The sequence below is a fragment of the Ranitomeya variabilis genome, chromosome 1, assembly GCF_051348905.1.
Source record: "Ranitomeya variabilis isolate aRanVar5 chromosome 1, aRanVar5.hap1, whole genome shotgun sequence".
Lineage (NCBI taxonomy): Eukaryota > Metazoa > Chordata > Amphibia > Anura > Dendrobatidae > Ranitomeya > Ranitomeya variabilis.
This window is the reverse complement of record NC_135232.1, coordinates 496650765-496664391: the sequence shown is the minus strand read 5'-3', so window position 1 is coordinate 496664391 and position 13627 is coordinate 496650765. Positions and strand designations below refer to the sequence as shown.

Below are 13627 nucleotides of genomic sequence, written 5' to 3'. Positions count from 1 at the left end.
GCGGCGATTGATGGTCTGAGAGCCCCTGCTGAAGTTTCCCAGGCTCCCTTGAGAAACACATCTGCCCTTCTGTCCAGTGGATCCTTTAAAGTACCAAGATCCTCAAATGGTAGAGAGGACTTTTTTGAAGCTTTGGCAACCGCCGCATCAAGCTTCGGGGCTTTATCCCACGTGGCCGAAGCAGACTCCTCGAACGGATACTTCCGTTTGAAGGATGGAGGAAGAGAACCTTTTCTTTCCGGTTTTTTCCATTCTCTGGAAATTAGGGCGCTAACTTTCTCCACTACCGGAAAGCATCGGCGGGATTTACGGTCCAGACCTCGGAACATGACATCCTGCATGGATCTCTCTGGTGTCGTCTGCTCAATCCCAATTGTATTATTTACCGCTTTAACTAGGCGGTCTATGCGGTCAAAAGAAAAACAAGAATGTTCGTATTCAGAACCCGAGGAGGATACTGACGAGAGAGAGACTTCCGACTTCAGATCTCCTAAGTCACTATCCTCATGTGAACTTGGGGATCCAGGGTCTGTTATTTTAGACCCCCTATGAGATTGAGATCTTGTAGAGCTTCTAATCTCCTGTCTAACCATCTGTCTTAGACTAGAAGCGAAATCCGGTGTTTCTTCCGCTATTAGACGCTGGATACACGGACCACATAGTCTCTTAACGTATTCGTCAGGGAGAGGAATACCACATTCTGCACATTCCTTGTGCTTGGATTTAGAGGACCGCTTTTTTCCCTGATGTAAAAAGAGGGAATAAGGAGGGACACTAATCACTAAGTGAACTTTCACGATGATCACTTACCCCTACAGTGTCCAAGTGGTACCGAAGATTGCGGGGGGACCCTCTCCACCGAAGCAATATCCATCCGGCTCGAGGACTTTCCGGCTTTATCAGATTGCCCAGCTTTACCTCCAGGACGACTACTGCCACTAGAACGTCGCTGGGTGTTCGCTGTATGGGGCTTCTCCAGGGTTAAACACTGCTGCACAGAAGGCAACTGGTCCTGCTCCTGAGACTCCATTGTAACAATGGACATGAAGCATGAAGCAGCCATCATTGAATTCTTAAATAGCCGGCCCCCTAAAGGTACCTCCCCCTGATGGGGGACAGCCGGCCAATCCCGGTGAACTGCCTGGTACAATCTGGCGTGTGGGAGGCCCCTCCCCTTCCAAGACCCCCGCCAATGGTACCACGATCCTCGTCTGGAAGTAGCGCCGCCAGAAATATCCGAAAAATCCGCGCACGCCGCCTATACAAAAGAAAAACGCTGGGCGCCGCCATGTTTTCCCCAGTGCGACGCACTGCGCATGCGCCGAGCGTCATTGCCTGCTGCCGAATTAAGCCCCGCCCCCTATGCGCGTCACCTCCGGTGCGACGCTTCCTGGACGCTGAACGCAGCGCTCGTGCTGGTTAGGATGTCGGTGAAAAGGGAACGCTCCAGCGCAGTGCCGGCAGTAAGAGTATCGCTGCTGCGCTGTGTGTGTTAGTTTTAGACGCCGATGAGAGGGGACGCTCGAGTGTAGTGCCGGCCGTAAGAGTACCGCTGCTGCGATGTGAGTACCGTTTAGAACGCCGGTGAGAGGGGACGCCAGGGAATGGAGGGCCTCCCACCGTATACTCACGCGTACCTGGCGATGGGACACCCCTGGAGACAGCACTCCCCCTGAAGGCTGCTCCTGCCGTGCTGTTGCCTACCCCCACAGCCCTCTGTGGTGCGGCACATCCAGCGTCGCGATCAACACCGAGGAAGGGGCCATCCCGCCTCCAGGATCGGTGAGTCGGACCTGGGTCAAATTTTCTTCGCCTTCTTCCAAAGGCCTCTGCAGGGTCCCCTGTCAGGGACAGGAAACCAACTGATGCGGGAGAGAGGTGCCGCCCTTTTATCTCTGTAGGTTTCCTGTCCCTGAAGGGCGGATCCCCTCTCTCGTTAGTGCTGTCATGACGACTGAATAAATAAGCTCAAATCGTTACCAGACACCATGTCGCGTTTGGAGAGCCCCTGTGTGCCTAAACATTGGAGCTCCAAGGAACTAATCTAGATGTGTGGTGAGCACTTTGAACCCCCAAGTGCTTCACAGAAGTTTATAACGCAAAGCCGTGAAAATAAAAAATCATTTTTTTCTTTCCTCAAAAATTTATTTTTTAGCAAGCAATTTTTAATTTTCACAAGGGTAACAGGAGAAATTGGACCCCAAAAGTTGTTGTCCAGTTTGTCCTGAGTACGCCGATGCCCCAAATGTGGGGGTAAACCACTGTTTGGGCACACGTCAGGGCTTGGAAGTAGTGACGTTTTGGAAAGTACTTTGATGGAATGGTCTGCGGGCGTCATGTTGCGTTTGCAGAGCCCCTGATGTGCCTAAACAGTAGAAACCCCCCCACAAGTGACCCCATTTTGGAAACTAGACCCCCATGGAACTTATCTAGATGTGTATTGAGCACTTTGAACCCCCAAGTGCTTCACAGAAATTTATAACGCAGAGCCGTGAAAATAAAAAAATCATTATTTTTCCCACAAAAAAAAGTTTAGCCCCCATTTTTTTATTTTCCCAAGGGTAACAGGAGAAATTAGACCCCCAAAGATGTTGTGCAATTTTTCCCGAGTGAGCTTATGCCCCATATGTTTGGGTAAACCACTGTTTGGGTGCACATCGGGGCTCGAAAGGGAGGGAGCACTATTTGACTTTTTGAAGGCAAGATTGGCTGGAATCAATGGTGGCTCCATGTCGCGTTTGGAGACCCCTGATGTGCCTAAACAGTGGAAACACCATAATTCTAACTCCAACACTAACCCCAACACACCCCTAACCCTAATCCCAACCATGAGCCTAACCCTAACCTCAACACACCCCTAACCTTCACCCTATTTCCAACCCTAACCCTAAGGCTATGTGCCCACATTGTGGATTCGTGTGAGGATTTTTCCGCACAGTTTTTGAAAAATCTGCAGGTAAAACGTACTGTGCTTTACCTGCGGATTTCCAGTGTTATTTGTGCAGATTTCACCTGCGGATTCCTATTGAGGAACAGGTGTAAAACGCTGCGGAATCCATACAAAGAATTGACATGCTGCGGAAAATACAACACAGCGTTTCCACGCGGTATTTTCCATATCATGGGCACAGCGGATTGGGTTTTCCATAGGTTTACATGGTCCTGTAAACGTGATGGAAAACTGCTACGAATCCACAGCGATCAATCCGCTGTGGATCCGCAGCCAAATCCGCACTGTGTGCACATAGTGTGCACATAGCTTAATTCTAACCCCAACCCTAGTTTTAACCCCAACCCTAACCTTAGTGGAAAAATAAAACAAAATATATTTTCTTTATTTTATTATTGTCCCTACCTATGGGGGCGATAAGGGGGGGGGGGGTTTCCTTTATTATTTTGTTTATTTTGATCACAGTGATATAACTTATTACTGCGATCAAACTGTACCTGGACAAACTGTACCTGGAACGAATCTGCCGACAAGCAGATTCGGCGAGCGCACTGCGCATGCGCCCGCCATTTTGGAAGATGGCGGCGCCCATGGAGGAGACGGAAGGACACCAGAGGTCGGTAAGTATGAGGGGGTGGGATCGGAACACGGGGTAGTGGACAGGAGGAGGGAGGGGAGCGGAGGACAGGACGGAGGGGTGGAGATCGGTGGTGGGGACAGATCGTGGTCTCCAGCCATGGCCGATGATATTGCAGCATCAGCCATGGCTGGATTGTAATATTTCACCAATTTTCATTGGTGACATATTATGATTGCTCTGATTGAAAGTGAAACGTCACTTTCAACAGCCAATCAGAGCGATCGTAGACAGGGGGGAGCAAAGCCACCCATCCTGGGCTCAAGTACCACTCCCCCTGTCCCTGCAGGTCGGGTGAAATTACAGTTAACCCTTTAACCCGACCTGCAGGAGCGTGATCATTCTGTGACACAGCATATGCGTCACAGGTCGGATTGGCATCGACTTTCATGACGCATAGGCTGTGTCACAGGTCGGGAAAAGGTTAATAGGGTTAATATACACATGGTGCAACACCATGTGGACCTGTACACACGTGCACCTTATATAGTACACCTATTTCACTCATACAGTTGTGACCAAAAGTATTGACACCCCTGCAATTCTGTCAGATAATACTCAGTTTCTTCCTGAAAATGATTGCAAACACAAATTCTTTGGTATTATCTTCATTTAATTTGTCTTAAATGAAAAAACACAAAAATAATTGTCCTAAAGCCAAATTGGATATAATTCCACACCAAACATAAAAAGGGTGGACAAAAGTATTGGCGCTGTTTGAAAAATCATGTGATGCTTCTCTAATTTGTGTAATTAACAGCACCGGTAACTTACCTGTGGCACCTAACAGGTGTTGGCAATAACTAAATCACACTTGCAGCCAGTTGACATGGATTAAAGTTGACTCAACCTCTGTCCTGTGTCCTTGTGTGTACCACATTGAGCATGGAGAAAAGAAAGAAGACCAAAGAACTGTCTGAGGACTTGAGAAACCAAACTGTGAGGAAGCATGAGCAATCTCAAGGCTACAATTCCATCTCCAAAGACCTGAATGTTCCGGTGTCTACCGTGTGCAGTGTCATCAAGAAGTTTAAAGCCCATGGCACTGTGGCTAACCTCCCTAGATGTGGACGGAAAAGAAAAATTTACAAGAGATTTCAACGCAAGATTGTGCGGATGTTGGATAAAGAACCTCAACTAACATCCAAACAAGTTCAAGCTGCCCTGCAGTCCGAGGGTACAACAGTGTCAACCCGTACTATCCGTCGGCGTCTGAATAAAAAGGGACTGTATGGTAGGAGACCCAGGAAGACCCCACTTCTTACTCCGAGACATAAAAAAGCCAGGCTGGAGTTTGCCAAAACTTACCTGAAAAAGCCTAAAACGTCTTGGAAGAATGTTCTCTGGTCAGATGAGACAAAAGTAGAGCTTTTTGGGCAAAGGCATCAACATAGAGTTTACAGGAGTAAAAAAAGAGGCATTCAAAGAAAACAACAAGGTCCCTGCAGTCAAACATGGCATAGGTTCCCTGATGTTTTGGGGTTGCTTTGCTGCCTCTGGCACTGGACTGCTTGACCGTGTGCATGGCATTATGAAGTCTGAAGACTACCTACAAATTTTGCAGCATAATGTAGGGCCCAGTGTGAGAAAGCTGGGTCTCCATCACAGGTCATGGGTCTTCCAGCAGGACAATGACCCAAAACCCTTCAAAAAGCACTAGAAAATGGTTTGAGAGAAAGCACTGGAGACTTCTAAGGTGGCCAGCAATGAGTCCAGACCTGAATCCCATAGGACACCTGTGGAGAGATCTAAAAATGGCAGTTTGGAGAAGGCACCCTTCAAATATCAGGGACCTGGAGCAGTTTGCCAAGGAAGAATTGTCTAAAACTCCAGCAGAGCATTGTAAGAAACTCATTGATGGTTACCGGAAGCGGTTGGTCGCAGTTATTTTGGCTAAAGGTTGTGCAATCAAGTATTAGGCTGAGGGTGCCAATACTTTTGTCAGGCCCATTTTTGGAGTTTTGTGAGAAATGATCAATGTTTTGCTTCATTCTCTTTTGTGTTTTTTCATTTAAGACAAATTAAATGAAGATAATACCAAAGAATTTGTGTTTGCATTTATTTTCAGGAAGAAAATGAGTATTATCTGCCAGAATTGCAGGGTTGTCAATACTTTTGGCCACAACTGTAGATGTTGTAGGCCTCTCTACCTATATATATGTAAAATAAGATATATATATATATATATATATATATATATATATAGCATCGTGATTGCTCGCTAATCCCGCCCCCTGCACAGTAGCTCCGCCTCCCACCACACAATCCCGCCCTCCCACCCCATCACCGCACACAATCCCGCCCTCCCACCCCATCACCGCACACAATCCCGCCCTCCCACCCCATCACCGCACACAATCCCGCCCTCCCACCCCATCACCGCACACAATCCCGCCCTCCCACCCCATCACCGCACACAATCCCGCCCTCCCACCCCATCACCGCACACAATCCCGCCCTCCCACCCCATCACCGCACACAATACCGCCCCCCCACCCCATCACCGCACACAATACCGCCCCCCCACCCCATCACCGCACACAATCCCGCCCTCCCACCCCATCACCGCACACAATCCCGCCCTCCCACCCCATCACCGCACACAATCCCGCCCTCCCACCCCATCACCGCACACAATCCCGCCCTCCCACCCCATCACCGCACACAATCACCGCACACAATCCCGCCCTCTCACCCCATCACCGCACACAATATTTTTTATACACATTTTATTTACCAGTTAATATTGCCTGTATTAGGATTTGACAAGCTTGGAGTGTTTTTATCCCTTTATATCACTATATATACATACAGTACAGATCAAAGGTTTGGACACCTTCTCATTTAAAGATTTTTCTGTATTTTCACACTCTTAGCATTCTCTTGATGAGGTTCAAGAGGTAGTCACTGGAAATGGTTTTCACTTCACAGGTGTGCCCTGTCAGGTTTAATAAGTGGGATTTCTTGCCTTATAAATGGGGTTGGGACCATCAGTTGTGTTGGTGGATACGCAACTGATAGTCCTACTGAATAGACTGTTAGAATTTGTATTATGGCAAGAAAAAAGCAGCTAAGTAAATAATAACGAGTGGCCATCATTACTTTAAGAAATGAAGATCAGTCAGTCCGAAAAATTGGGAAAACTTTAAAAGTGTCCCCAAGTGCAGTGGCAAAAACCATCAAGCGCTACAAAGAAACTGGCTCACATGAGGACCGCCCCAGGAAAGGAAGACCAAGAGTCACCTCTGCTTCTGAGGATAAGTTTATCCGAGTCACCAGCCTCAGAAATCGTAGGTTAACAGCAACTCAGATTAGTGACCGGGTCAATGCCACACAGTGTTCTAGCAGCAGACACATCTCTACAACAACTGTTAAGAGGAGACTTTGTGCAGCAGGCCTTCATGGTAAAATAGCTGCTAGAAAACCACTGCTAAGGACAGGCAACAAACAGAAGAGACTTGTTTGGGCTAAAGAACACAAGGAATGGACATTAGACCAGTGGAAATCTGTGCTTAGGTCTGATGAGTCCAAATTTGAGATCTTTGGTTCCAACCACCGTGTCTTTATGCGACGCAGAAAAGGTGAACGGATGGACTCTACATGCCTGGTTCCCACCGTGAAGCATGGAGGAGGAGGTGTGATGGTGTGGGGGTGCTTTGCTGGTGACAGCATTGGGGATTTATTCAAAATTGAAGGCATACTGAACCAGCATGCCTACCACAGCATCTTACATATATAGATTTTTTTTATATAATACCATTGGATATCACTGTGTTTATCTAATAGAAGACACAGTGTGCTGCCGACCTAACATTGAGTTATTCTCAGGATAGTTCAGACAGCAAGAATTACGGACCAGCACTGGTATTAGAAGCATCTATAGGGTGGGCCATTTATATGGATACACCTAAATAAAATGGGAATGGTTGTGATATCAACTTCTTGTTTGCAGCACATTAGTATATGGGAGGGGGAAACTTTTCAAGATGGTTGGTGACCATGGCTGCAAATCTAAATCTAGATCTAAATCTGCGAACTCTGCTTCAGGAAAATGGCCGCCGCGATCTCCATCTGCGCACGCGCAGCCATTTTCCTGAAGCCCCGGGAAGCAGAGCCCTTGATCTGCGTACACGCGGCCTCAGGGAGACAGCTGCCGCCACCGATAAAGCCATGATTCACCCGGCTCTGCTGCTACCCTGGATACCGGGCCGCTGCGTCACCTCACCTTTGGAAGGGACCCTGATCAAGCCATACCGCTCAGTGCGCCTCATCATCCCTGCACCTCTGCCGCTGCCATAGCACTGCTGCAACCCCCCCCATGGACACCAGGCTGTGGCGTCGCCCACCTAAACAGGAAGGGACAATGCTCAGGTGCACGCCATATCGCCCACCGCATCACCGCACCTCTGCCAACACCATGCCTCCTGTGACCCTGCTCTGCCACCGCCAGCCCTCAGGTAAGATACTGTAAATTCGGACAATAAAACGGATCCCCATCTTATAAAAAATATTTTTTTCTGCAATTTTCACCCCAAATTTGGGGTGCGTCTTATGATCCGGTTCGTCTTATCATCCGAATGTACCGTATTTTTCGAACACCAGCAAGGCTCGGGCTACATTGCTCGACAAGAGGATTGCCACGTCGCATTGCAAGCAAGAGTTGGAAGTGTAGCTGCATTGCTCCATACACCATATAATGGCTGGGACAGACGCAAAATAGCCAAACCTATGGATTATTTGATAGCCGTTATGCAACTGTGCCCCACTTATGAAATATCTGCAAGGTTTAGGTTTTCCTGACTAATGGAAATCCTAAGTCACATGTGACTTAGAACCAAACCAAACCACAAATGGTTCCACAACAGCAAGTTACACGACTTGTACATACAAAGTCACTGCACAGCCCTAGCCAAGCTGTAATAAACCTTTAAAATGCATTTTTATGCAAAACAAAATTTCCTTGGGGACAAGATGATATATAACCAATTTGGTCATGCTCACCTGTCGGCACCCACCTGCATCCAGCGCAGGCTGTTCCATGGTCTGCACATAGACAAGGTCACAATTTCACCAGATCGCAGCAGACTGTGATTGAGTTTAGCGGTGAGATGACCTTGGGTATGGCGTCATCATAAAACATCCCATAGTACTTTACTCAAGTTACCCAATTGCTGCAGTCAATTACAAAGCACAGCGGTCTGGCGGCGGGTGAAATCACTGCTTACTGTCTCTGCGCAGAGCAAAGGAGCAGTCTGCGCTTGATGCAGGTAGGCAATTACTTTGAGTGGACACAACCACTTTACTGCTTACCTTGTCAGCAATTTAGAGTTGTTGTTAATTAAAGTCAGGGCTTCCTTAAAGCTTCCACTGTGAATGAGACAAACCGCTTTACAATGCAGAGCTTTCACATCATCTCTCGCTACCTGCAATACTAGAAACATAATGGATAATTGAGAAGCGTGAAACACGACCACTAATAACACCACGCTAAACCAGACAGAGGGAAAGATGACGTAGAATACCCTCCCATTACTTTCCCTATATTAGAGAGAAAACTAATCGTACATAGTCATGCAGTGAATGGAATTAGGCCTCATTCAGACGTCAGTCATTTTTTTTTTAAAGTTAAAATAGGTGCTAGTTTCATCAGTATTTCATGATCTTAAAAAAAAAAAAAAATCTCAAAACTTCTATGTTACCATGTTAATCACGGAAATCACAATGATGAAATCCGTTGCCCATGATTTTAACGGACCCATAGATTTATATGGGAAAATATAATTATTCTTATCGTAATTCGGTTTCTAGGAGCCTTCCACGACAGCCCAGGAGGTTGTCACCATACCCTAATGGGGGACAGGAAGCACAAGAGGTTAAAAACCCCTCCCATTAACCAGTGACTTACAACTGAACCATAGCACCGGTTACCTTTTAGGTTCTCAGAAAAATATCCAAGAACATCGGGAGGGAATTAATGCTGTTGTGGAAGGCTCCTAGAAACTGAATTAACGGTAAGAATAATTCTATTTTCTCTAGTTGCCTTCCACGACAGCCCAGGAGGAATGCCAACCAATTCTGTATTTAGGGAGGGACCACAGCCTGAAGAACTTTCCGGCCAAAGACTAGATCCCGGTTGGACCAGAAGTCCAATCTATAATGCTTAGTAAAGGTGTGTAGAGAAGACCATGTTGCAGCCCTGCAAATCTGCTCCGTGGAAGCACCAGCCCTTTCAGCCCAAGAGACAGAGGTAGATCTGGTGGAATGAGCCTTTAGGCCAGCAGGAACCGCAATATTCTGAGCTAGATACGCCTCAGTAATGGCCTTTTTTATCCAGTTGGCAATGGTACTCTTCGCTACTTTCTTGCCCTTGTTTCGGCCAAATAAATGAACGAAGAGATTTTGGTCAATTCTGAAGGAATTAGTTTGTTCCAAATAGTGTAATACTATACGATGTACATCCAAGGTATGGAATCTGTGTTCTTCCGGACTTGTAGGATTGTGACAGAACGATGGGAGGACTATGTCCTGTGATCAGTGAAATTCTGACACTACTTTCGGAAGAAAACACGGATCTGGGCGGAACACAATGGAATCGTCCCTTATGCTAAGATAAGGTTCTCTAATTGAGAGGGCTTGTATTTCCCCCACTCGTCTTGCAGTAGAAATGGCAACTAAAAAGGCGGTTTTGCAGGACAGGAGCAGTGAGGAACAAGATGATAACGGCTCAAATGGAGGAGCCGTAAGGCCCTTTAGGACTATATTTAAGTCCCATGATGCTACAAAGATGTGTTGTTTTGGACAATGTCTTGATGCGGAGACAATAAACCTTTTTATCCAACGATGACCTGCAAGGTCTTGGTCAAAGACAGGACTCAAAGCTGATACTTGAACTTTTAATGTACTCGGCTTCAACCCCAACTCTAATCCTTTTTGTAGTAAGTCTAATATTTGTGAGATATTGGGGTGGAAGGGGTCAGGATTATGAGGATGACACCACAAGGAGAATCTTTTCCAAATTTTGCTATATATAGCGTTGGTGACAGGTTTTCTGGATTTTGATAAGTAGAAATCACTGACTCTGAAAGACCTTTAGCTCTTAATACCTGGGCTTCAATAGCCAGGCTGCCAGCTTGAATTTTTGGGGGTTCGGATGAAAAAAGGGACCCTGGAGGAGAAGATCCTCTGATGCTTGTAGAGAAACTGGACCATCCACTTGTAATTCTCTGATGAGGTGGTACCAGCTCCTCTTCGGCCATGCCGGAGCTACCAGGATAGTCGGGACTTGATCGTCTCGGATCTTCCGAAGGGTCCTTGCAAGCAACGGTATTGGAGGAAACACGTATGCTAGCCGGAATCTCCATGTATGAGCAAAGGCGTCTACTCCCTAAGACTTGTCTCTGGGGTCTAGAGAGAAGTAGCTCTCGACCTGAGCATTCTGACTTGAAGCTAAGAGATCTACACTCACTGGCCACTTTATTAGGTACACCTGTCCAACTTCTTGTTAACACTTAATTTCTAATCAGCCAATCACATGGCGGCAACTCAGTGCATTTAGGCATGTAGACATGGTCAAGACAATCTCCTGCAGTTCAAACCGAGCATCAGTATGGGGAAGAAAGGTGATTTGAGTGCCTTTGAACGTGGCATGGTTGTTGGTGCCAGAAGGGCTGGTCTGAGTATTTCAGAAACTGATCTACTGGGATTTTCACGCACAACCATCTCTAGGGTTTACAGAGAATGGTCCGAAAAAGAAAAAAAATCCAGTGAGCGGCAGTTCTGTGGGCGGAAATGCCTTGTTGATGCCAGAGGTCAGAGGAGAATGGGCAGACTGGTTCGAGCTGATAGAAAGGCAACAGTGACTCAAATCGCCACCCGTTACAACCAAGGTAGGCCTAAGAGCATCTCTGAACGCACAGTGCGTCGAACTTTGAGGCAGATGGGCTACAGCAGCAGAAGACCACACCGGGTACCACTCCTTTCAGCTAAGAACAGGATACTGAGGCTACAATTTGTACAAGCTCATCGAAATTGGACAGTAGAAGATTGGAAAAACGTTGCTTGGTCTGATGAGTCTCGATTTCTGCTGCGACATTCGGATGGTAGGGTCAGAATTTGGCGTAAACACCATGAAAGCATGGATCCATCCTGCCTTGTATGGAGCATCTTTGGGATGTGCAGCCGACAAATCTGCGGCAACTGTGTGATGCCATCATGTCAATATGGACCAAAATCTCTGAGGAATGCTTCCAGCACCTTGTTGAATCTATGCCACGAAGAATTGAGGCAGTTCTGAAGGCAAAAGGGGGTCCAACCCGTTACTAGCATGGTGTACCTAATAAAGTGGCCGGTGAGTGTATGTCTGGAAGGCCCCATCTGTTCGTCAACATCCTGAAAACATCTGTCTTCAGGCTCCATTCTCCTGGTTCTAAGTCGTGACGACTTAGGAGATCTGCTTGAACATTTACTGACCCTTTGAGGTGTATTGCTGATCGTGAGAGGAGTTGTTTCTCTGCCCAGCAAAAAATTCTGCTTGATACTTTCAAGTGGTTGAACTTTGGACTCCCCTGGAGCTTGAGATGCGCTACAGTCGTTATATTGTCCGAGTACACTCTGACATGTTGACCTACAATTAGACTGTTGGCGGCTAGAAGGGCCTTCTCCACTGCCATCAATTCTCTGAGATTGGAAGAACTGGAGCTTTCTTTTCGATTCCAGTGACCCTGGAATGTGACCTGCGACACAACCGCACCCCAGCCTTTTAGACTGGCATCTGTTGTCACTGTCACCAGAGGATTTTGTATCCAGTCCACCCCTCTTAGCAGGTTTGTTTGGATCACCCACCAGGTTAACGAGGCTTTTACCTTCCCTGGAGTGTATACTCTTCTGTTTAGGAAATTTGGATTTCCATTCCAGTTTTCCAGAATATGTGCCTGCAGAACTCTGGAATGGGCCTGAGCCCACTGGACTGATTGTATGCAGGCCGTCATTGACCCCAGAAGAGACATTGCTGTCCGCAGAATAGGGGACCTTTGTTTTTTGAAGTCTAGGACCTTGGATATCAGGTTCTTCCGGTGCTCTTCTGGTAGAAAGGATTTTTGATTTTCCGAGTCCAATAGGACCCCCAAAAATTTTATCACTCTTGATGGTAATAGATGAGACTTCTTTAGATTGGGTATCCAACCTAAAAGTCGTAAGATATTCAGAGTTCTGGCAACCCTCTGATTGAGAATTAAGGTGGAAGGACCGATGACTAGAAGGTCGTCCAAGTAAGGTACTATGGCGACGTCTTGGTTTCTGATATGAGATACAGCTTCCGCCATGACTCTGGAAAATACGTAAGCTACTTACTGGTAGCGGTGTTTTTTCAGGAGCCCATGACAGCACAACGAGAGAGGGGATCCGCCCTTCAGAGACAGGAAACCTCAGACATAAAAGGGCGGCACCTCACTCCCCCGTCAGTTGGTTTACAGAGTACGAAAGGACCTTCTAGGTTAGTAGCACATAAACAATTTAAACTTAGGAATTAATTAAAGGAAGTGTCGACCCAAATAAGCAAAGAGGGTAGGGAATATAAGGGTGCTGTCATGGGCTCCTGAAAAAACACCGCTACCAGTAAGTAGATTACGGATTTATTCAGTCGCCATGACAGCACAACAAGAGACTTTCAGAGAAGTGAAAAGAGACTAGGGAGGGACCACTGCTTCCAGCACCCTTCTCCCAAACGTGAGGTCAGAGGAGCCACCTAGATCTAATCTATAGTGTCTAAAAAAGGTAGATGGAGAAGACCATGTGGCCGCCTTACAAATGTCTTCAATCGACAACTCTGTTCTCTCTTCCCAGGATGTGGCCACAGCACAAGTGGAGTGAGCCTTTATACCTTCTGGAATTTCCATGCCACCTGCGGTATAAGCGAGAGATATCGCCTCCCTGATACATCTGGCTAGTGTATTCTTTGATACCCTAAGCCCTTTTCTAATTCCCTGGTAAGATATAAATAAGGAGTTATCTTTTTTCCAGGTGTCTGTAACAGAAATATATTT

General features: G+C 46.8%; 1 protein-coding gene across 1 annotated transcript in view; it reads right to left on the bottom strand.

The window, feature by feature from the left end:
* The window catches only part of SRP72 (signal recognition particle 72), a 128779-nt gene that overhangs the window by 104710 nt on the left and 10442 nt on the right, over positions 1-13627 (bottom strand). Inside the window, exon 2 of the mRNA XM_077252037.1 lies at positions 8898-9018. Within this exon, the coding sequence (XP_077108152.1) occupies positions 8898-9018 (121 nt within the window). The remainder of the gene's footprint in view (positions 1-8897; positions 9019-13627) is intronic.